The 24,511-nt window shown below is 40.0% G+C and overlaps 1 protein-coding gene across 9 annotated transcripts in view; it reads left to right on the top strand.

Moving 5' to 3' along the window:
* BCAS3 (breast carcinoma amplified sequence 3) overlaps window positions 1-24,511 on the top strand; it is a 424,087-nt gene that overhangs the window by 137,920 nt on the left and 261,656 nt on the right. For 7 of the 9 annotated variants that reach the window (XM_014959802.1, XM_014959642.1, XM_014960123.1 and 4 more), the window contains exons 15-16: window positions 13,487-13,637; window positions 20,741-20,785. In XM_014959802.1, the coding sequence (XP_014815288.1) occupies window positions 13,487-13,637; window positions 20,741-20,785 (196 nt within the window). The remainder of the gene's footprint in view (window positions 1-13,486; window positions 13,638-20,740; window positions 20,786-24,511) is intronic. The other 2 variants (XM_014959877.1, XM_014959720.1) reach the window with 1 other exon arrangement.

Here is a 24,511-nt window from a genome sequence, read left to right as displayed (position 1 = left end):
TAAAATTCCCACTATGTTGTTACTGTTGCACCACCAGGAAGTTAAAATCTCTCTGGCTCTACTTGGAGGGTTTTGCTGTTGGTGGCTGCAGGAATTTCCAGTATCAGAACAAGCAGCAAGTGAGTTACACACACATGGGATCTGTAGCCACACACCCACACCTACTGAAAACATTCCATAATAACACCGTACTCTCTGAATTTGTCTTCTCTTTTTGTTGGGATTGAGGTGTTTCTTTGGATGGTGTAGTTTTGCCAAAAGACCGTTCACAATACACAGTGGTTCTGTTTCATGTGTAATTCTTACTCTGAAATGGAGTACGTAAATTTAGAATTATGAAAAAACATGTTGTTCCTTATTTATTGCATTCAAACTTGTATTTAGCCCTTCGTAAATACTTTAGTACAGTACATTTTTCACTGCGAAATCTTTTTTAGTTTTAAAAATCAGAAAGGTTTTCTCTCACTATTTCTTTCTTCGTTGCAGTTGCAACATGATTAAAATCCAAGCATAAAACCAGAAGTTTGATAAACATGCAGTCTGAGATGCTTTGAATATTTTCATGTTACTTTTCACTATTTCCCAGAGTGAAACTCCTTTTACTAGAAGAATTCTTATGGGAAAGCAGAGTTGAAAGGACTGACATCATCAGCCCTTCCTGAAAAACAGATTGGTTTCCTTTAAGTAACACTCACTTAAGAAACCACCTATTTAGAGAGAGGCAGACAAAAATAGTTTCAAAGAAAATTAACTGTATAATAACTTAAAGCACTGGAGGGCAGTTCCTTTCCAGGGTTGAACTGAAGAGCCGGCACTGCAAACACGGCTGGAAAACAGTTGTTGGAAAAGTCTCTGCTAAGCTTTGTTTTTTCTCTGGGTAAATTGGAGCTGCTCTCCACAGAAAAACAGCTTTTATAAACGTATAGAAACAGTAAAACAAGCTGCAGAATAGACTTGATTTTTAAAAAAATATACTTTCCATGTTTTCCTGCTTGTTTAATCCCTGCACTCTTCCACAGCATCGCCCTTGGCTGGTTTGGTTTTTTGTTGTTTTTTTTTTTTTTATTATTTAAACCTACTTTCGAACCGTTTCTTTTCCAGCTTCGTCTGGGAGTCGAAATTTGTCCACAAATCCTTGTTTTTTCCCCATCATCCCTCATTGCCCTGGGTGGCGGTGAAAGGCGCCTCCGCGCTGCGGCCGAACGGTCCCCGCCAGGGGGCGCCGTTCTCCCGGAGATGCCTCCGAGGGGGGCGTGGCCGAGGAGGGGCGTGTCCTGGGCGTGTCCTGTCCCCGCCCTCCCGCGCTCGGGGCCGGTCGTTCCCTCAACCCCCCCCGCCCGCTCCGCCGCCCCTTCCAAGAGCGATTAATTGAGTCGGGAGAGTTTTCCTGGCGATTCGACGCCGATTCGTTCCCGCCGTGACCCCGCACGGCCCCTTCAGGGCGCTGCCGGTTGGTCGGTAACGGGTGCGGAACACCCGCCCACCCGCTGGCGGGAATGCGAATCGTCCGGCTGGTTCATTAAGGCAGGGAGGGCAGTGCCTCAGCCCTCCTGTCAACCCTCCCCGTCCACCGGGCTGCCCAAAATTAAATAATAAATAGCGATTCTCTTCGTTTCACACTCTGATTTGAAGTTTCTCTTTGCGTTTTAGAAGAATTTGCAAAAAAACCCCACAGTTGACCAGGTGGGAATTCCCAGCGTCCTTCCTTCTGGAAAGGTCCCAGGGATCCGCGACGCCTCTTCCCTCTGGAGGTGTGTTTGAGGGGGGCAGAGCCCTGGCACAGGCTGCCCAGGGAGGGTGTGGAGTCCCCTTCTCTGGAGATCTTCAAGCCCCACCTGGATGCTCCTGAGTGATGTGCTCTGGGCAACCTGCTTTGGCAGGGGAGTTGGACTGGATCATCTTGGAGGTCCCTTCCAACTCTGACAATTCCCCGATTCCAAGGTGCCCACAGAAGCCTCTCAGGTCCAGCAACCCCCAGATTACACATGTAGAGCAGGGGAGAAGAGGTATGAACAGCTGACCCTAAGCACCAGTTTGGGTACTGGCCAGGAGCTTACTGGTTGTAAATGAGCTGTGGTTTTAGCTGCCTTTTTTTTTTTTTTTTTTTTTTTTTTTTTTTTAAATGGTTAGAGAATCAGTGGAGTGAAAGAAGTGGGTGGTATATTTTGGATAGTTTCTGAAGTGGAAGGAAAAGATCCATTCCCTTCGGATAAGTAGGGAAGTAGACTGATAAATCCTGTCACAAGGGAAGTTCGTGCCTGTACGGAAAGCGGTTTAGAAGTGGGGCTTTTGTAAAACAGCGTGGAGCTGAGACTGGGGCAAACGTGTGTTTTGCCTTTATGTTTGAAAAAGGAGTTGCGAGTATTCCAGATAAACGGAAAATTGAAGGAGGCTGGCATCAGAAGGGAATTGCAGTCCTTGAGATATGAAGTGTAAAAATCTCCCAGTGAGTGATTTAGCGCAGCAAACGCCGTGGCAGTGGGCAAAGAGAACTGATTCTGAAGGATTTTGTGGGGGGAGGCAGGTGGGGGGGAAGTAATAGGCCGTGCACAGGAGACCGGGATGTCAAAGATGGATGGCGAGGTGAAAGGAAGGTGGAAGGCAGAGAGGGGTTGGGTTGCCGCCCATGTGAGCGTCCCACTGAAGTTTTCCTGTCAAGATGGATGATTTCAGGCTTGGTAACATCAAACTGAGGAAAATTTCTCTATAGGGTCAAACGTTGATGTGTCAGAGGAGCGTACTGAGGGAGCCCGAGGAGAAGTGGCAACTGGATTTTTTAAGTGTGTCTCTGAAAATGACTTAATAAAATGATGGTTTGGGATTCTGTTGTTATTTAAATCGTTCCCCCAGTTATTTCCTTTTAATTTACAGTAAACCAGTGTTTTTCCACCTACAAATCTCACCAGTTAACCAGGTCTATAAAAAACAGGCTAGTGTATTTCCTTCTCGTGCATGGTGAGTAATAAAGACATCCTGCAGATCGTGCGCCGCTTTTGAGAGGGTTTTGCAGCCCTTGCCAATTGGAAATTGATAAATAGGGATATTAGCAATGCACAAGAAGGAACGTGCTCAACGGCTTTATGGCTTCTGGGGATGCTTTATGTGTCTGTGCAGAGGAGCAGATACACTCGTACACAGCTGAACGGGGTTTTAAGGAGAAAAGAGTGTGATCAGCATAAAAGCAGTCACTAAGATTGAGCTTTGTATTAAGAAGCCAGTTGAAAAGAGCTGGTCACGGGAGGAGTGATGCAGGAAGGGTTTTCTGCCCGGTGTTTGTGTCCAAAGCACAGAAGGGAGAGGCTGGGATGGGGGCAGGAGAAGAGAGGTCAGGTACAGGGGAGACAGCGTGGTCCCGAGATTTGTTGGTGGGTGAAGGAATGTAAGTGGCTTGAGGGAGCTGCCGTCAGGGAAATGACAAAAAGTAGCTTTGCTCACCTGATAGAAGCCTGGAATATGTTTGATCAGAAGGTGAGAAAGTAGAATCTAGAGTTTTTTCAAGAGACCGTATCAGCTAAAGAAGGAGTTTTAAGTATTGAGGGTGTTGTATGACAAGTAAGGTTTGGCCTGAAGGAAGGTGAAAGCATGTGACACTCTGTGTTAGTGACCGGCCAGGGAAAGGAATGGCACAAGAGCTGGAGGGAACAATCATTTTATCTGATGGACCTGCTGAGTTCAAGCCCAAACACCTTCTGGCTGCCCTGGCAGTGGGTATTTGGGGCACAGCCCTCGGGAGGGATTCCAGGCTCTGAATCAGACTCCGCGTGTGTGCGATTGGTGATTGATTATGCAGTAAATGGGTGCTGCCCTTGTTGTCTTTTTTCAGTTTATTATTCTTAAGTAAGGCATTTAAATCAACTCTGCATTTTTTGGTAGTCTGAAAAATGTAAACACTTTATGGAAAGAAACGTAAGCATTAAGATTGGAAATAAAATATACTTGTATCTTTTAAAAGGTTTATCTTTACCCTTAAATATGCTGATCGGGCTTATTCTTTTTGCTTAGTCTTTGTGGGCTGTTAAAATCAGTTGCTTTTTCCCATCTCAAGGAAATGCATCTTTGACACTTCTCATGACCTGAGTCACGATGCTGTCACGGAGCCAGAAAACATCCTTAACGGTCATGGGTAAAAGAGCAGAGCTGCCGAGGGTGTGTGGTGGGTGGAAGAGGGAGAGAGATTGCTAGGGTTTACTCCAGTTCCTATTCTATGGGTGTTTCAGACAAGCCATTTATTATAATTATCCATGGATATTATTATCAAGTTCTCATATGCAGTGGTTCTCAAGGCGCTTTTTTTTTTTTTTCCCCCTGCATAACTTGGGATAAATACTGTGTATTCAACCTGGATTGAATTCAGATGCTAAAATATTTGTGCTAATTGTTGCAGCTAGAGCAAGGGAGAATAAGGCAGAAGTAAAAAGGTGGAGGGGAAAAAAAAGCCACAAATGTGTTAACATGTAGTATATCTTCAATTCTAAATTCTAAAAAGCTAAGCCCTTTGGGTAAGGGGCTGCTGTTAAACTCTCCGTATCTCCTCACCCAGCACAGCTGCGTACAGAGATGTCCTTCAGAAATTCCCAGACCAGTCATTTGCAGTTTCTAAGACAAGCTGACCAGTTTTTCTGACTTTGTTGTCCCACTGCAGAAAAATTAAATTCATAAAGATAATTTTATTCTGTGTCATTTGGAAGAGAAGTCTGAGATGCTCAAATTTTCTAAAGTTCACAATTCCGAAGCATCTCGGAGTCATCCCTGAAAGAAGGCTTTGAATTCAAAACTGTGTTGATATGAATTATGATTGATGGGCAGGACAAGGGGCAGTAATAGTGCATACTTGTTTTCTCAAGCGCTTCATCATTCACCAGCAGACAGTGTTAGTGAAATTCCCATGTGCAAGAAATGGGAGGAACAGAGTCTCCACACAGTGCCTAGAAGCTGCCTGTCCGATAACCTCATTAGTGGAGTGTCTGAGCTCGCATAGTCCTTTCCTCCAAAGAGTTGGCAAACTCAAGTCCAGTGCTGTGGTAGCTACAGCCACGGCTCCAGTCCAGAGCTGGCTTATGAGAAACTAATCTTGAGTTCTTTTACAGAATCACAGAATGATACAGGGTTGGAAGGGACCTCTGGAGATCATCTAGTTCAACCCCCTGCCAGAGCAGGTCCACCCAGAGCAGGTCCCACAGGAACGTGTCCAGGTGGGTTTGAATGTCTCCAGAGAAGGAGACTCCACCACCTCCCTGGGCAGCCTCTTCCAGGGCTCTGCCACCCTCACAGGAAAGAAGTTCCTCCTCATGTTTAGGTGGAACTTCTTATGTTCAAGTTTGTGCCCGTTTCCTCTTGTCCTGTCCCTGGACACCACTGAAATGGACTGGTTCCATCCTCCTGACACCCACCCTTTAAGAATTTATAGGCATTGATTAGCTTCCTTCTCAGTCTTTTCTTCTCCAGACTGAAAAGACCCAAGTCCCTCAGCCTTTTAGTCTGTGAGGAGGTGAAGGTGTGAGGTACAAATAGGATGGCAAAGTCTGGACCCCTCCCTGCCTGTGGCTGGCCTTTACTGGAGGTGACCAACCAGCAGAGAGGCCAGTTTGGCTGATTTTCCTGGTAGCCACCATCTGGAGCAAACCAGCTGAAGTGTTGCTGCTGCTGCTGCCGGCTTCATGGCCACACACCATCTGGAGCAAACCAGCTGAAGTGTTGCTGCTGCTGGCTTTATGGCCACGCAAAGCCTGGAGCCAACAGCTGGCAAAGGAGTTGTGTTGTTGTTTTTACTTCAAGGAAGAGTTTTGCCCATAAATGGACTTGAGCTTTGCATCAACAATATTTTTAGTTAAATAAGTCCTGAAAGATGATTATTATGCCAGACTTGTATGTGTGGTGGTGGAGGGGTTGTTTTCTAAGGAAATGATTCAAGCCACCTTTACTGCGCAGCTCTTTGAGGAATTTCAGCACAGCAAAGTGGTATCTGTACAAAATGAGGAGGGGAAACGGCATAGGAAGAAGCAGATATTGGTTTCAGATTTTGAAGATTTTTTTACACATGGCAGTCAGCACTATGGATGTTCTCCCAGCTGCTGCTGAGAGGTGCCATGGGGCCTGGGACGCTGTCTCTGTCCCAGCAAAAGTGGCTTCCTTTCCTTTTTGATTCCTCTGGACTGTCAATGTAATTTCTTTTCCATGCAGGAAAAGAATAAATACACATGGAGGTAGGCAAAATGGTTAGCCACATGTCACTAATTGTAGAAGTAAGTGACAGGTTCAAATCCCAGGTAGAGCTTGAGGTTTGAACTGTTCTTTCATAATCCATGTTTGGACAGGTAGAGATAACAGGCAGCAAAGAGGTCACGGCAGTCCCTTCTTTCTTCCAACCTTTGCCAAGGACAAGAGGTGATTTTTGTGTATCAGTGGGATGCTTTATAACTGAGGGACAAAGTTTTTGAAACTGGAAAGAGTAGAAGAAAGAGGAAATTCAGAAGGAGGAAAGGAATACGAGGCCATGTTCAGATTTTGAGTGGATGACGCTGCCGAGCAGTTGGAAGAGCTGAAGTTCAAGGAGCTCGGGTGAGAGGGCAGAGGACTCTGTCTCATCAGTGGCTGAGACACTTGGACCGGCGCTTGCGTGTCTCGGCAGAGCATTCTGACTTCCGAGCTCGCCTGTCACCATCACATGCCTTTTCCTGGATGCAAATGGAGAGAAAGTTCTGCTTTCTTAGGATAATCATGAGATTTAGTGCAGCTGTGTCTCAAAAGGTTCACTATGAAGCGGTTTTAAGCATGATGAAAACAACCGGCTGCATTATTTTCTCCCATCCATTTCAATGGAATTAAGTTAGTGATAGGTTTTGGACTTGCACCAGTTTAGCTGAGAGAAAAATTTGCTCTAAGTAGCTAGATCGTGTGCATATACATGCTGTAGCTCATACAAAACATTCTTCCTTTAATGGCTCTAATTGTATTGGAAATATTGGGGGCTAGGGTGTGAAATGAGGCTAAATTTGGTAGAATACAATTCAAGGAAATTGCAATGTAACTTTAACTTAAAATAATTAGTTTCCTGACTTTCTCGAGGAAGATGTGTAACGTGTTACAAAGCAAGATAAAACACATTTGACTGAATAAAACAAAACATGAAAGAAAAAGCCCACTTTGGCAGTAATTAGTGCTGGTGGTGTTGAGTGTGTTTCTCGGGATGCTGTTGAGTTTGTCTGTCAGGCTCTTCCGAACGCGTTCTCGAGCCAGCATTGCTTCCGCAGGGTTCTCTATTCGGGTCACAAGGCAGCGTTTCTCACCAGGGCGCTGCTGTTTCCTCTTCCGACTGCAGTAGATTACAGATTATACTGGAACATGTCTGAGAAAAGGTCAGAAACGAGGGTGAAAGTCTTGGAACCGAAGCTGGGAAGCTTTCCATTCTCATCCACGAAACTTTTTGTATTGAATCAAAAGCAAAGCAAAATAAACCCCCACATCCATGACACTTCTGGTTTTCCTGCCATTTTCTCTCTGCCAGTTAGAAAGGATTTTATTTCCCTTGCATTATACGATTAGTGAATGTTTAGTTGAGGAATCTTCAGTGTTAAACTAAACAGAAATAATGGCCAAACACAGCTCATTTTCTTACAGCTCAGCCTCCACGTGATTGCATAGCCTCGAGTTACTGCGGTTTTATTTACCAAATTAAAGATGTTTATATGTAGTGTTAATGTCAGTAGACTACGTGGTACACTTTGAAGTGTAGTCTGTTAAATACTGTAAGATGTAAAAGCTAATCGAGTGGGATCTGAATTTTAATAACACTGCACTACTAAGCTTTTTGTGTTGGAGTAATGGAAGGAAAATGAAAAATATGATCAGAGAATCGTTTTATTATGAGGCTGAGAGGTGCTCGGTGCCACTTTAGTTTTTCATGTAAAGTGTATAGAGAAACTAAAATCTTTATGATCATTATGTTCCTACTAGAAAAACATTCTGGGCCAAGTCCTCTGATCTTGCTCACTGACAGGGTGTGATTCCTCTGGGCAAAAGAGGATCCCACAACCCTTGACTGAGGAGACATGTTGCATGCAATCGAAGCTGCCAGGCAAACTTACAGGGTCAAATGATTTCATTTCAGTTTGGCAATAAGTTTAGGTGTTAGGGTGTAGTTTTTGTTTTAAGCTGGGTTGGAAATTACCGGGTTCCCTTTCCATCTGATGGGGTCAGACTGTTGCCGGCGTGTGGTACCGATGTATTAGACCTGGGTTTAGGCCAGGTGAGAACCGATTTGGAGCCCAGGTAAGAGGTGATTTGGTTGCAATAATGTGGTGCTATGTGTGGACAGAAAAAAAAAGGCAAAGTCACAGTGGAGCAGTCCGTGGGGCTGCGTCAGCAGAATTCCTTCAGGATCCAGCAAAGTCTCTTTGGCTAACACTGGCCACGCTGTGCTGTATTCACAGATGAGCTCCCTGGGGCTGGAGGGAATATAGCTGCCATGTTGCATTTTGATGTGTATTTATGTCATTAGTAGCTGCAAAAATCAGGATGTTTTTCTTCCTCTCTCCTCCAAGACGGTCTCTGACAGAAGTGCCCTGAAGCGCTCCATTCAAATGCTGACCAACTTGAAATCCGGCCTGAATTCATCAAGGCCCTTAGTTGATCAGAAGAGGACAAGTTTACTGTATTAATTGCTTTCAGTCAATTGAATGCTTTCTGTGCAGCGTTACAAGCTCACAAGCCTAGCACCTTTCCCCCTAACTGTAGCTTGCCTTTCCTATCCAAAAAATATACCTCAAAAAATTCCAAATGTGTGATTTGATCGAAAGTTTAAATCTCATATTCGGGCCTTGAGAGCATTGTATAGGCTTAGCAATGATTTTAAATAAAAATTGTGGCTGTTGGTAGCTTCCCACTGGGCTGGCGGAGGTGCGTGGGCCGTGGAGCGGGCCCTGAGGCGGCCATGGCTGTGGTGAGGCCGTGGGGCCGCCAGCCCGGCCGGGCCGGACCGGGAGCTGCTCCTGATGTCTTTTCCACAGATGTCCCAGCTTTGTCAAAAACCAGTAAATCTTGCAAAAGTTTATTTTCCTTATAGCATCTGTGTTTTATAATGGTGCTTTTAATTTGTTTTTTCTTTGTCTGCTGGGATTTCTTTTGTCCGGCACTTTCAGGCCTCCCTTTTTTCCTCGGTGGAAGTGAGTCCGTTAATGATGGCTGCCTCGGGAATACACCCTGGGCAGGCCGGCACGGCAGCCGCTCCCTCCGCCTGACAACAAAGCCCATTGTTGTTTTCTTTCTTCACTTTTATCCTCGGCTTAATCCATTTTTCCTTTGAGTATTTGTGGAATAAAACGTCTGGAAAAGTGTGGCTGAGGCTTTGGGTGGGTGTGTGATGGCGGTTTTGTTGCAGAGGTACGAAGGCAGAGCTGACTGACGATGGTTTCCCTGTCTCAGTAGGCAATGATTATCCACGGTAATGCTGCCCTTGTAAATAAATTTCTGCTGTCAGAGTACTAGAGCCATGACATCCTCGGCTTTTTGCAGTTCCTTTAATAAAATTAGTAAGAGATTTATCAACAGCTGAGATTGAGACATAGGACTTCATAATTTCTTTTTCTCCAATGGAAGTCTAAAAGGCTGAATTAGGATTAACTGTGGGAGTTTTTTTGACTTGGGCTTAGTTGTGATTGGGAATTTGGACCTTGAATCTGTAATAATTGAGTGAAAATAATGGAAGTGCTTCCTTTTGTGTGGGCTGAGCTGGCGAGGGAGTGCAGGCAAATGGCAGGATGTACATGAGGAAAATAAACCTTAGCCTGTACTGGCTGTAATGCATGCTGTGCACAGCTCTTGAACTGTCATCTGAAAACCTCTTCTGTGGCAGCCCGTGGAAAGGCAAATACTCAACCCAAAGGACTGGCTTTGCACGGGGTCCTGAGGGCTGTTAAGCTCCTGCTCCAGGCCATTACCAAGGGAAGGTGCCCCATCTCTCGGGATGCTCTGCTGAAAATGTTCTGACTGATTCTTGAGAGGGCACATTTACCATGAAACTGTGATGATGATGATTAATTTTTTCTAAATTAATTGCAGTAGACAGTGTTTCTTGAATAGTCAATTGGATGTGATTTGTGTGTAGCTGTCAGTATACAGCCAAGTCAGTATTTCAACTTAAATTGCCAGTGCTAAGTGAAGCTAATCTATTGAAGCTGTAATTCCAGGGGTTTATTTGTTATTAATATACACATTTCCTTACAAGAATGAATATATACTGTCCGCGTGTGGCAAGGTAACTTGAGTACAGGATTCTGCTGTGTGAAAAATACTTGCTATTTCTAGCAGACTTAAACTTTGGCTTATTTGTTGCTAGTCCTTTGACAGTGAATCAACAACTGCTCGAGCTGTAGAAATAATGTTGATGCTTGACTGCATTCTTTGTGCTCTCTTGGCCTGCCGCGGCACACACAGCTCCCGTTTGCTGCAGGAGGAGTTTCCTTCTCCCAAGGGCTGGAGGGATGGAGGGTGACTTGGTCAAATTTCTGGATGGGTGCAACAGCACACCATAAAATTACAGAATTTTAAACTTAGTTATTAAACATAATGTGTGGCGCTGTTTTGTTGTGACGCAATTCAGAATGCACAATATATTCAGCTTTTGCTGAATGCTTAGGAAAGGAGCAGCCCTAGTTTAGAGTGCATTTCCTGTGTCCCCCGGGGCTGTGCAGTTATGACGCCCTGCCTGTAGCTCTCTGATAAATCTAAGGCAAAGTACAATGAAGATAGAACAGTATAAAACATTTCCCTCATAAAAATAGCTAAAAATAATTCAGTGAAAATGGAAGTTAAAATTTTACTTTTTCTTTTAGGCAGAAGTTTCTTTAACCTTACGCATCTGCACCATCTTAATATTATTGTAGTCAGATTTTCAAGAAAATCTTCACTGTCAAAAATAATTTGTCTCCTTTTTTTGGCATTCCAACTTTTAATTTTTTACTTTTGTCACTTTTAATGGCATTTATTTGCAGTTAAGCAACTAAGTGTTGCTGTAGAAAATATAGATTGGGAGACAGTAGTTACTGGGATTTACCTTAGGTATTTACAGCTTTTCCATTGGTCGTATCTGAATTTTTTTATCATGTTTGTGCTGTTAAGATCTCTGGTTTAGTTAATTTTTTTATTGAAGTTTGTGTATATCAGATTAAGCTATACATTTAGAAATTAAATGCTTGACTCGAACTGTTTTTTTCAAAGAACCATCATCATGGATTTTGGGCCCATTCAGCATCTCTTGTACACATTTTCAGTTCTCTCTGTATAGTTTAATTATTATTTTTTTTTTTGTTTACTTTGTGTTTTCTCATATATGAGCCTAAAAAATTGTAGGATGTTGTTGCTGAAATTGATACAAAAACTCCCAAGTGGTGACTTAGTCTTGCAGTTTTCCAAATCTCCTGAACTGCCTTGGGATTCCTCAACTTGTGTGAAAATCAAGCAGCTCATCCTTATGTAGGACGGGCATCTGTAAATGCCTCACTTCTCTGCATGCAAATATCCCATTCAATCCACTGACGGTTTTGCATATGGAAAACTACATGATGTTGGGAGCAGAGGGCACCGAGTAATTAAATGTGCCTTGAGAGAGAGAGAGGGGGGACTGTTACAACACAGTCGTTTGGTTCAGTAGTTCATAGTTAATCATTATATTCCTAACAAGTAAAAGAAAACAAATTACAGACATTTGGAGCCCCCTCTGTAGATACCGTCGCTGTTTGCTGTGTAGCATGTAGTTGCTCATGGTGAATATCGGAGAGAGAAACACTTTCAGAGAGGCCTTTATTACATGCAACAGTAACTAATTAGACAATAATGCAGAAAACTATTTATACTCCTTTCTATGAGAACCAAGAATGCATTATGAAACTAATCTTAAAAAAAAATTAATTGCATCTCGGTCTTAATTTAAAACTGAGCTGGGTTTTTTTTTCCCTTTCCTGTTTCTTTTTATTCCAAGTTGGTGCAGGAAAATTGCTATTAATGAAATCTGCTCTCTGAGACTTCAGTAGGCTTGTTATTCATTAAAGCCTTGCTATTTCTCTTAAAATGTATTGACCAATGTTCAGGCCAGATACTTAACACAAAATACACTTTGTAATTTCATCATTTTTGTTATTGTGCTTTTCTAAGATGCAGAGGGCTATGGACTTTGTAGAAAAAACAAATAAAACCCCTAAGCTTACAGTTATATAGTATTAAAAGAAGGGTAAAGGAAGCATTGAGTGTCTTTAGGATGATGAGACATTCATTAAGATTTTTCCGCCTTCCTTTTCCTATTTTCAATCCATTTGAAGTACCATTAAAGCTTTTCAGGCAGCTTCCTGTGAGAAACCCTTTTCTGTGCTGTTTTTCTTCCTTGAAAAAAGGTGGCTGCTCTTCAGTCAGATTGTATGGATTTGGCCTGGGATTTGTATAATATCTGTGTAGAATGCAGCGGTTGTTTAGGAACCTAATTCCCAATATGGCTCCCTTTTGATTAAGAACAAAGCCAGCATTTCACAGCATTATAGGAACACAGAAAAACAAGTTAATGATCTAAACCTTTTAATTCATGGTTGCTTGTCTATTTAAAGTACTTTTGATTCTGTTATAAACAGACTGGCCCCTTTTTTGTTTAACTTCTTTCTTTGGTTGCTTCACATTTCTTTCTTTACTGTCCATGAAATTTGTAGCTAGTTTCCTTTTCTAACTGAAGAATGAAACGTTGTGACTACAGAATGATACAGAAAGTAAGAAAGCGTATCTAAACTGGGCGTATATCCAGCCCAGACCGCTTTGAAATAAGCTAAGTTTAGGGTTGTTGGGATTTTTTTGTTATGTTTTCCCCTTCCTTTTTTTGAGTACCTACGTTTTGTTTTTTTTTTTTTTTTTTTTTTTATTTGGAAGGAATATAAAGTTTTTACTTTTTTGATACTTTCTTGATTTTTACCTGTAGTTTACCATGGCTTTATTTTGTATAGTTACTTGTAACTTTCCTCTGCTCTTAGTTCAGCAGATTACTATTATGTGTGCCTTTATCCGTAGGGACAACAAAAGCGAGCTTTTCAGGACTTTCAATTACCAACACTGTATGTGGTACTTTAGGAAAATAGTTCCCTTCCAGAATATTCTTCTTTTTTTTTTTTTTTTTTTTTTCCATAGAGAATTGGCATCCAGAGTTTGTTCTTCAAACTGAACTCGAAAACATTTTGGTGAACAAAACTGTGAGGCAAGCAGCAGGGATAACTTCCTTTCCATGGAAGGGGACCTTATCCCCATATAAAAATAAAAATTTGCGGCTTCCATTAGCCATTATTTTTTACCTGAAATGAAGATGGCTTTTTTTTAGATACATATTTTTGCTTACAATAGGAACTTGTTATTTCTTTTTTCTTTTTTTTTTTGGCAATGGCTTATTTCAGGCGGTTGTGAGAAATAAGAAATGAAGAAAAAATTCCAATAATGTGTTTTATTACGTCTCTATCTCAAGGTAAATTGAACAGCCAAGACACTTACAACAACTTCACAAACAATAATCCTGGGAACCCTCGACTCCTGCCTCTTCCAAGTTTGACCGTGGTGTTGCCTCTTGCTCAGATCAAACAGCCAATGACATTAGGGACCATCACCAAACGCACAGGGTAAGTGTGTCTGCACAAACCTTTCTTAACGTGGTTATTTATAATTAATATGGAAATAATTTGTGTTACTAGTGATATTTAGTTTTATTTTCATTTCAGTGTATGTAATTTAATGGCAACAGAAAGGGGGTGGGGGGAAGAGGAGACAAGGAAGGAACACCAGCGTCAGATAAATAAACGAAACCTGAAAACAAATCTCTGAAAATTTAGGAGTTTTCATTTGGGTGGGTCATTTTCTTGCAGTCTGCCACATGGGCAGCACTGCACACTGCCATCAGGAGAGGTCCATGCCAGGAATCGGTATGAAACATAAGCAGAGCTGTATTCAATCAGAAGAAGTTATGGTTTTACTCTTTTTTTTTTTTTTTTAAAGTTTGTTTATTTTGATTTCCACACTTGTCAAGCAGAAATGATTTTTGACTATCAGACATGGGAAGACAGTGAGGCAGAGTGAGCATAAAGAGAGAACATAATCCTGCTGTTTTCTTGACCTTATTTTTCCTCTGAAGTGACTGTTCTGTACTATGAAATTCATGTGTGGACTTTCATTCCAGAGTCAGCTGCAATTTGGTACTTCTCACTGTGCCATGATAAAGCACTTCAAAATAGTTACTGTGGAAAGTGCTACTAAATATATATATGTTATAATTACTAAGAAGATTTTGTGAGCTTCATAAACTGTAACAAGTTTAACTTAATTGATACCATTCAACAGTTGATATTTTTCTCTTGCTAAATTACAAATCTTCAGGTTTCGCAATTAATACATGAAGCTCGTGGGTGATTATTATATTTTTTCCCTCTCACTTTTTGGTTGTTCAAATCCCTGAATATTTTCTAGTTAAAAGTCTGATTCATGCAATAATTTACAGATGGCTTTTATATTATTAGGAAAAATAGATCAAATTTGGGGTTGGACAAAACACTTGAGAGTCCTACAGGTTCATAACGTTTTACTGCTGTTTGGCAAATGGGTGCAGGCACTGTCTTGCTTGCTTCAGTGGTTTCTTGCTCACACCCCAATAGTGAAGGGAATTTTACCTTGTGTTTTGTGAACCGGGAATTATTTTTCAGGTGAGAGGTCACGGATATTCCCTCTCTCCCTGAGCAATTCCCACATTCTGTGCTTGAGTGTTCAGGACATCCTGTAAAAATCTGCTACTGTTTTGTTTAGTGCATTAAGTATGCATGGTGATGTTCTAAAGCTTACATATGTATGCACATGTGTACATGTGTATCTCTGTGCTTGAGTGTTCAGGACATCCTGTAAAATCTGCTACTGTTTTGTTTAGCGCATTAAGTATGCATGGTGATGTTCTGAAGCTTGCATATGTATGCACATGTATACATGTGTATCTCTATGTCTATCTAACAATCCAGTCCTGCTCTCGTTGCTGTAAACACGAATTTCATTAGGCTTGTTGAGCCAAATCATGAGCTATGAACATACAATTGTCCTGAGCACAGAAACTGGCTGCAGATAAGTTCCTGAGCTTCACAGATAATTGTAAACGGGAGTAAAGAAACAGTCTGAGGGTAATGTTGTGATTTAACTTCTTCCACACATAGATTTCAGTTGCTTATTTTTGCAATTTTTTTCTGCTTACAATTTAAACACAGGTGAGGGGAAAAGATTGTGCTAGCAATCGAGGGAAATCTGAAAGTACAGGAAGGTGTGATCTTGGATGGGGACAGGAAGGTAGGAAGGATCAGAGCAAGGCTGATGTGTATGGAGATGAGCAGGAAGTTACAGAAAAAGAGAAACCATCAAAAAGGTGACTCAAAGTGTACAGTCAGAGAAGGACAGAAATGTAATTCTGAGTTGGTAGACTCCTAGAAATGGAATAGAGACTTAAAACTAGGTGGGACAAGCCATAGAAAGAAAAAAAAACCAACAGCTGAGGGTCTGCCGAGGGGGAGTATGGTGATGGGAGCAATGGTGATGGTGGTAAATCAAAGCACTTGATTTACAACAGTAGCTGATGCAGTGGCCTTTACAAAGGCTGTTTCCTTAATACTGTGGTGATAGCAAACTTTTCTACATCTATTGCAGATGTAATAAATCTGCATTATTTTATTTAATGTTTTAGTCTTAAATATCTTAAACATATTCACAGTGTTCTTATTAATAGTTTTCTTTAAGTAAATTTTAGTATTCACAAACTGTCCTTATTATTTTGTGTAATTTTCTTAAATATCTTAAACATATTCACAGTGTTCATATTAATAGTTTAAGTAAATTTTACTATTCACAAACTGTCCTTATTATTATATGTAATTTAAAAAACTAATTAAATTTAAAATAGTTGGTCAGGCTTATGTAAGGGGGGGAAACAACAGTCCTGGGAAGCACCCTGCTGTGCAAATAGAGTTTTCATGAATGAGGATCATAATTCTCAACCAAGCCCATGTAGAAGTGTAATGAGAAGCCGAGAGCTTCCTTCATTTCTTCCGCATCCAAAATATTTGATGAAAGTACACAAAATTAACATGAAAAGCTGTATTTATAAAGCAGGGATTTCAGAGGAATGCCTAGGATCCAAGAAGCCTGGCATGCCTAAAATGACCAAATTGAGACAGCAGCCTTAACTTAAACCTCCAGGGGGCAAAGCGTGTGTTTAACATATTTAACATCTGCCCTCATATTTCTAGAAACACATAGCAATGTAAGTCTGTACAGTGTAATATTTAGACAGGACAGGGACCATCTGCCTCACTCGGAGAAGTGTAGGAGGCGTGTATTACTGCAAATGGCAAAAGACAGATGTATTTACACCTACATGGTCAGCACCTTTAAGCACTGCTCCGAGGAAACAAGGCTCTTCTTTGGGAGCAGCTGCTTAACCTTGTGATTGTGCAGTGATCAGAAAAGGAGACGAACTCGCTCTGGGTTGGATTTTATAGTCACTGTTCAGTGGCCCTCAAAGCAGATTCCTTTTCTGTTGTTGCTACTTCTTTTAAAGAATTAAAAATTTAATCTGCTGCAGTACATTTCTAAAAGTAAAAAGCAAAACCAAAAGAATACCATATAATTAGCAGTTCTGGCTTTGTCCGTTTTATTTGCTTTTAACATACGAGAAGCTTCTTTAATACTAGACAGCTTAATTAAGTTTTGCAGGTTTCATTAACCAAAAAGTCAAGTTGGGTTTTTTTTTTTCTGCTAGTATCCAAGACAGCAAAATATTTTTCAGGTACTGAAAGGACTGATCAGTGCTCTTAATATCATCTGTCTCCAGCAGAGCTGCAAAGCATGTCATTTTACTTGACAGGTGGAATGGCAGTAAATTTTTTAAAAGTGTTTGCTGTAGCCCTATGGGAATGAAAGACCAGAATCTGGAGTTGTCTCGTTCCTGCGCTGTTCATCACAGCTGCTTTTTTTTCATACAAACTTGTGTATTTTGGAACGTTTTTCTGATCAGTCATTAAACTCTTTTATTCTGAATAGGATTTACATTCTCAGCACTAAGTATCTCAGAGCATTACCTCCCTTCTTGCCATCCCTATCGTCTCCTTGTTCCCTGCCCTCTGTTCCTTCCCTTCCTTTTTTAAGTCTCTCATTGTAATTTCCGCACCTTCATGAAGCACTTAATTTTTGTCCCTGTGTATCCCATGGACTCACTTTCCTGTAGTTTGTACCATCAGCACATTCTGAGGAGCAGACAGGCTTTCCCAAAGGGACTCTAACACTAATGAGGAAGGAAGCATCTTATGTTTTAAAGATTTAGAGGTATGTAAGTCAGTAAAAGCGCTAGATGTAGTAAGTCTTTCTATATCTGTGCCTCAGTTTCCCTCTCAAAATTTCAATAGTAGTGCTGAATTCCTTCTCGAGTCTGGTAAATGGGTTAATTCATTGCTCATTTACAAAGAGCTTATAGATTTGAAAGGGGAAGAACTGTATGATCCATCTCATGCTCGTCTATAAAAGGCAGTGAATCAGAATATGTTAGAGGACAGCTTTGTGCAATAGCTTTATAAGCGCTCCTTGTGTTTGTGGAATGAGTTGTAGTTAGTTTCCAGTTTGTAAGAATGTGGGGACACAGATGAGCTGTAATAGGAAGGAGGGAAATAAAAGATTAAAAACAAAGATAAATAAAACTTCCCCAAAAGAAAAACTGTTGTAAAAGTTGGCTTCTCTGACAGGAGCATTTGTTTTAACTTTCTCAAGGGATATGGTCATTATATTTGTATCATGCTTCATTCTCAAATTCATTATAGCTTTAGTGAAACACCAGGATGTAACCTGCATTAGTTGGGTCTTGTCAAAACACAGACATCCAATGTACCTTATAGGAAAAGGAATAAACCTTACTTTTTTCCCATTCAGAAGATTCAGATAGTGTGTTTTTAAACGTGAAACTCTCTCTGTTCTGCATAAGTAACTAAGTCAAGAAAGAAATGAAAGTACAGCTAAAGATTTCAGTACAATAGGTCAGCTTTCCGCGTGCTGAAGCCAGAGATTTCTCAGACGTGTTTTATGTCACCTTTAGCTTTTATAATACATTTTGGTAGTAGAGCAACTACTGTAATGATATGTAATTCATATGAAATACAGTTATTTGCACTAAATTTTGTTCAGTTGTCACTATTTATGAAAGGATTCTCGCTATGGCAGCAAGTAGCAATGAAGATTAGAATAAGTGGGTATTGCACGGTTTATTAAAAGCTTAAATAGTTTTTATTAAACACGATAACACAAAATCAAAGAATGTTTCGGTTTTCAATTTGCCAAAACTCAGAAAGAGCTAAGAACTTTTCTTAGCTAAGAAATTAAGAAAATTCGGTTGGAATTTTGAATCGTAAAACATGTTCAATCCATAATTTTCCTTTGGAATTTCTCACTAGCGCTGAGAAGAGGGAACCTCAGTGAGTTTTTTGCCTTGGCATTGCTGCGGTGCTGTCACCGAGCGGGGCCATCTGGTGCTGTCTTTTCAAGGTTGGGTTATCCTGTAATTTGTACATTCTCTCTCTCTCTCAATTAGCATACCATCCATATTATGTGAAGAAAGAGTGAAAAACAATTGCTTATATAAATATCATAGGGGAAAAAATGGTCATTGTAAAAGAAATGCTACAAGTTGTCTCTCTCACACTGAAGGCTTTTTATTAAGACTCAACTGTAGTTTTTGAAAGTGTAATTACGTTGCGCCATGATACAAGATTTTGTATCCATGTTAAAAACAAACAAACAAAACCTTCCATTGGAGCATGTTATCTACCTAGGCCAATTTGTAATTAAAATAGAGATAATTTGTTAATTTCCAAGTACAAAGTAGGTTGTGGGAAAAAAAAAAAAAGCCTATGTTGTCTTCTAAAAAGTTCTGAGTTCAGGTAAATGTCAGTTGCCTGCTCTTTGCAGAGAGAGAAACTGAGGCCGGGAGGGAAAAAAAAAAGTACTCGCCAAGACATTCAGGATCATAATTTAGAAATTCTGAGCTCACAGTCAGATTTGACCACTCTCCAGTGATGTTCTAGGCTTTACATTATATTGGCTATGGGTTATGTAGAAGACAGCTTTCCATGAAATATTTAAACAGTGCAATAGCTCTTGGGTAATCTCTTGAGCCATTAGAATGGTCTTCAACTAAGAGACTGAACGTGTTGGCTGTGTAGAATATTATGAAATTCATACCCTTCGTACAATTTAATTGGGTTTTATTACTATTCCAAGATGATGTGTCTTTAGAAAGGCAGCTGGTTCTACCAAATGAGTTCTCTCCCCCAAAGTGTTAACCGAACGTTTATTTAAATACAAACAGCTAAGCCTAGTCTGTTATACAGAGTTTAAAAAATCTTCAATATGTTTTTTGGCCTATATTAATAACAAAAAGATAGGGTTTTTTTTTCTACAATATTCTATTCTTTATGAGACTTTTACATATTTGCATGTCAAATACTATATGTCTTAAGTTGCACCTTCACCTGAATGTTTTTGTCTTCATTCTTTGATGTTGTGCTCATGTCAGATTTTGTTCACAGAATTCTTTTTAATCAGACTGGTACCCATTTAATTATGTAGGCGTATGGCTGAGTGCTTTATACATATTTTTATGATGGACCTTTTCTGTTGGTTCATCGCCTGAGAATATTTCACTTGCTTCAACTAGCCAGAATTTATCGCTGAGTCAGAATACAAAAAGAAAAATGACACATTGACATTTACAAAATCAATTATTCAGCAATTGTGTGGGTGATGTTACATCCCAAATGAGAATCAAAGAGCCTTGAGTAGCTCTGAATTTACCTCCTCTTCCTTCTTTTCAGATTTCATGCAAATATCAGTATGGCTTTTTCAAGGGGGATGTAAAGAACAAGGGAGATCTCCATTAAAAATGCACTAAAATTAATATTATGTGATACCCCTTTAAAGACTCTAGGCTGTGCAAAATACTTGAACAGCAACAAGAAAAAGAAATCATAGTGTAGATAAATTTTGAGTGGTCAAAAATGTTAAGCTCTAAAACAGGTGATTTTTAACATCAAATGCATTTGGAATAAGTTTGGGTTCTCTTTCCTGCATTCTGTGCAATCTTGTAAGGCGGGGAATCAGATGTCTGTGTCATACAGTTATGAAAGATTTTTCATTTAATAGTGTGTTTCTGTCCTAGGAAAAGGGCTGAGTAGCTTTCTCTGGAAGGTGGTGCTTGTACCTGTCGTTGCTTTTACTTAGGACTTGCCTCCTTTCAGTAAATTTGCCAAACTGCCCCGCTCAGACCTTCAGTGTTTCACGGAGAACACCCGCATATTTGTTGTTCTTGGTGCTAATTTCTCTATAAATTTTGACGTTAATGTCTGTTTAAGGCGCTGGACTGCTTGTGCCTCAGATTTGTCAGGAGATTTCAGGACGAGGCCTAAAGTGTGTCTAACTGGAATGGTACCTGTCGTGTTCCAGGCGTCTGCCCCGTCACCTCCCGCTGCCGGGGGGACTTCTGCTGGCACGCCGGGTACATTCGAGGTCTACATCTCTTTCAGGGCATCATGAACAGTTATAAAAAACTTATTTTGTTTACCTTCTGCATAAATCTTAATAGCATGATATACAGTGTACTTGTTGGTAATTGAGTTTTTCATCTAATTTCTGTGCATTTTTCCCCTTTTACGTGAAGACCTTACCTGTTTGGAGCAGGATGTTTTTCCATAAAAGCTCCATGGTGAGTTCCCACTTCAAACCCAGCATGCCTATAATTCATTTGCTGTCCTCACTGAAAATAACTCTGTGCTTAGACTTTTTAATTTTGGATTAATTTTTTTCTTAATTTGTTTACTTGCATGGCTGATCCATAGGTGGAAGCACTGCATAATTTCACTTTTAAACTATGGATGTGTGTTCACCATCAAGCATTGTCAAAGAAATGCATTCACTTTTTTTTTTCCTTCTTTTTTTTTTTTTTACCTTTGAGAGGGCATTTAATTTTTAAGTAGCAGAGAAGTTGAAAAAATAAATTATTTCCCAGTGGGCAAAAATTATTGCAATATCTTTCCAAAACAATCCTCTTATTTTTTTTTCTCTATAGCTTCCTTTATTACTGTAGCACTGAGGTCCTTATGGACAGAAAACATCAATGATGACCTCTCCAAAATAAGCCAGATTAGCAGTGAGTAGAGAGGAAAGTACCGCAGTGAGAGAGATGAAGCAAGCAAAATGGGCACTGCAAAAAAAAAAAAAAAAAAAAAAAGGAGCTTATCACACTCAAAAAAACCCCCAACAAAACCACAGATCCATTAAAGTCAGGATATTTGAAACAATAAGGGGTTTGGATTCAATATGTAAAATTGCAGCATATTGGAGAAATACAGAGAGAAGGAAAAACAAGTTTTACCAAGTTTCCCTGTGTTGGAGCTTGGCTCAGTATTCACACAGTGCTACATAACCTCCAGCCTCCTTTTTATTATGAGATGGGGGTTGTTAGGTGGTTGAAGTTTTAGGGAACAAGAAGAGAAGGAGCTTGAACATTTTACAACTTAGAAAATTTAGAAAGTTTCAGCTAGGAGGGTTGGGGATTTTTTAAGGGGGTTATTTGGTTTGGGGTTTTTTTTGAGTTTAGCTAAGGGTACGTATTAGATATCTCTATCAGTGTCTGTTAGAATATTTGTACGTGGCTCTTGCTTCTACTACTAGATGTTCTTTCCACATGCATCACCCCTCCATGTCTCTGTCAAAATACTCTCTGCAGCAGAAGGAGCTTCCTAAGAGCTTCGTTAGGATACCCAGCTCTGAGGAGAGCGGCCGAGGGCAGCAGATGATGGGACCAAAGACAGGAAAAGCAAAGGCACTAAATATGACACTAAAGGAAAGGTGATGTTTCCTTATTCCTAGAGAACACCTGGTCACCTCAGTACTCCTGTTCCTAAGAACCATTCCTAAGTGCAGTTCCCAACGCACCAAAGTAGTCCTTCTGATGGTGATCTAAGAACTGAAAAGGCTCTGGAAGAAGAGTTTTGAGAGTGGATTGTCTTAGGAAATGGCTGTTTCAGTCACCCCCTGCTCGAAGCGGCAGAGACGCTTGTCAGCCAGAAATCATTTTAGATTGAGGCAAGATTAAAAGGCCTAGATTAAAGAGGGGAATATATGAAATAGACTCAAAAATTGTTGCCTGTCTTTCACAAGACTCTTTTGTGGTTAGTTTAATGCCAGCGCTAGCTCAAAAAAATATGGTCTTTACTAGCCTACAGAGAAATTAGGATAAAAAACATGCTTTGGGTGGGGGAAGAAATCATGTTGTTTCCATTAAGGTCTTAATGAGACCTAAAATTATGTAAACAAAATGAATGGCGATTTGACAGCTTACTGCCTGGTGAATAGAGGAACCTACCATTTCTTTTCTTGCTTTTTCTTGCTTTATTCATGATTTGACAACTGGAAATATGTTTTTGTTTTCTTGTTTTAGGCACAATGATAAATTAATTAAAATGTACGTATTTTGAGACTGATGCGCTTTTTCAGTGATCTTTTGTGTAATTGTAAATTTTATGCATTTTTCTCCTTTTGTTGCTGCTTATGTAGTCTAGATAGAACTTCTACCTCAGGAATCATATATGTTGCCATCTCAGTGAGTTTAGCTGTGGGGTTGTGGATAAGTGCTTTTTGGTTTTATGAAGCCTATACGTTAGGATTATAAACCCAATGTGGTTCTCAATCTTTGCAGACTCTTAACTATTTGATTGATAATATTAGAATTTGTAAAGTAGTTCCTTCATATCATATAGAGGCAATTTCTGTATTTTTTTTAAAGTCATGTCACTTGTTTGATTATGAACATAAAGCCCTTTGAGGAACACTCCATCACCGCACTGCGTAGCCCCTGGTTTTCATAGTTTCTTGTGGTTTTCAAAATATTTTAATAGCATTAATGCCTATTACTTCTTTCTTACATAAACTAGAAAAATAAATAATAATAAAAAATGTAAACGAGTTAAAATATTGTCGTTAGTTACGCTTTTTGAAAGAGCTAACAATATATTTCCAGAGATTCTGGCAGAGTTCAAGTCGTTACAAAAAGTCAACAAGCGGTGGCACTGAGCGGTTTCAGTAACTCTTCATCTTTTCTTACAGTGTTGTCACCGTGAAAGAACTTGCACGCTCTTGCTGAGTCTCTTCATTTCTTGTTAAGATCTGACAAAGTGATGTCTTAATTTTCTTCTTTAGTTTGCTCTCATTGCTTTTAGTGCTTTATCAGTAGAAAATGCTCGTGTATGTTTTCCATTGGACGTGTGTACATCTACGTCTCAGAGCTGCTGCATTTAAAATGCAAGTAATCCTACAATATCATGTTGAAGAAGTTAATTATTATCAACAACACAAATATCCCCAAATAGTGTGATATTTAGCTGGAGTTTGGGATTAACTTCACTTTTAGTAGGTGACAGTCATTGACTTCAGCTGGGGTAGGTGAATGTCAGCTGTCAGTGACTGAGGTGGCGTGAGCATGGTCTTCAGTCAAGGCAAAGCTCTTACGTTAAATTTATAGCAGAACAAGAACTGTGTCATTGAAAGGTTTTTTATTACTCTTGTACTCCTGCTGTAGGTTTCTGCACAGATACAATTGGGATAAAAATACTGCTGTTTCTCACTGAATTCTCAGAGTAGTTACACAGTTGGGTAGACCCAGACAGGAAAAAATACACTGCCTTCTTATCCTCCTTGTGTCTTAAATATAGTGCTGTTGTTTCTAATGTGGAAAATGGAAATTATAAGGCTGAACGTTTGGGTCCCATTAGCTTCACTTTCTTCTTTCTAGTGTTGATTTCCAACAGCCTGGACTTCTACCTTCATCGCAACCCCTTTCAGTAAAAATATGGTACAATCTTTTGAAAGTTAGTATATTGTGAAGATTCTTTTAAATTGAATGTTTTTAAAAGTGAGGCCAAATGTGCTTTAATTTCAGTTCTTGGAATAATTTACGAAGTGCTGACAGGCTAAGAGCAAGTAAAGAGCAAGAGTTCAGAGCAGAAACAAGTCATTCACCACCTTCCTTCAACATTATTGTTTTGTTATCATTTATAAAGCTGAGAGGGTGTTTGCATCTACATAATAAAGAGGATTTATAGTTTCCAAGTTGTTAAAATATCAAAATATCAAAATGACACAAAACTATATTCTTTAATGGCATTACTGTTACTGAAAATAACTGGGCTTTTGAGGTTTACTGAAGGAAAGAAGTTTGCATTGGAATGTATTGATGAAAACTCAGGGTTAAAGTAAATGGTGGTAAAATGAAAGATTCCTTAGTTACAATAGTTTTCAGAATAGACTCGTTGACATCAGTTTTTTCAGAAATATGTCTAAACCAGTATGACGCACTAGTCTTTATTTTTTTTTGGGGGGGGGGGGGCTTTTTTTTTTAGTAGGACGGAGGTTAACCACACGAGAAACCGTG

The sequence above is a fragment of the Calidris pugnax genome, unplaced genomic scaffold (assembly GCF_001431845.1).
Source record: "Calidris pugnax isolate Ruff unplaced genomic scaffold, ASM143184v1 scaffold45, whole genome shotgun sequence".
NCBI classification, from domain to species: Eukaryota; Metazoa; Chordata; class Aves; order Charadriiformes; family Scolopacidae; genus Calidris; species Calidris pugnax.
The sequence above is the reverse complement of the archived record's forward strand: the minus strand, read 5'-3'. Positions and strand labels throughout refer to the sequence as shown.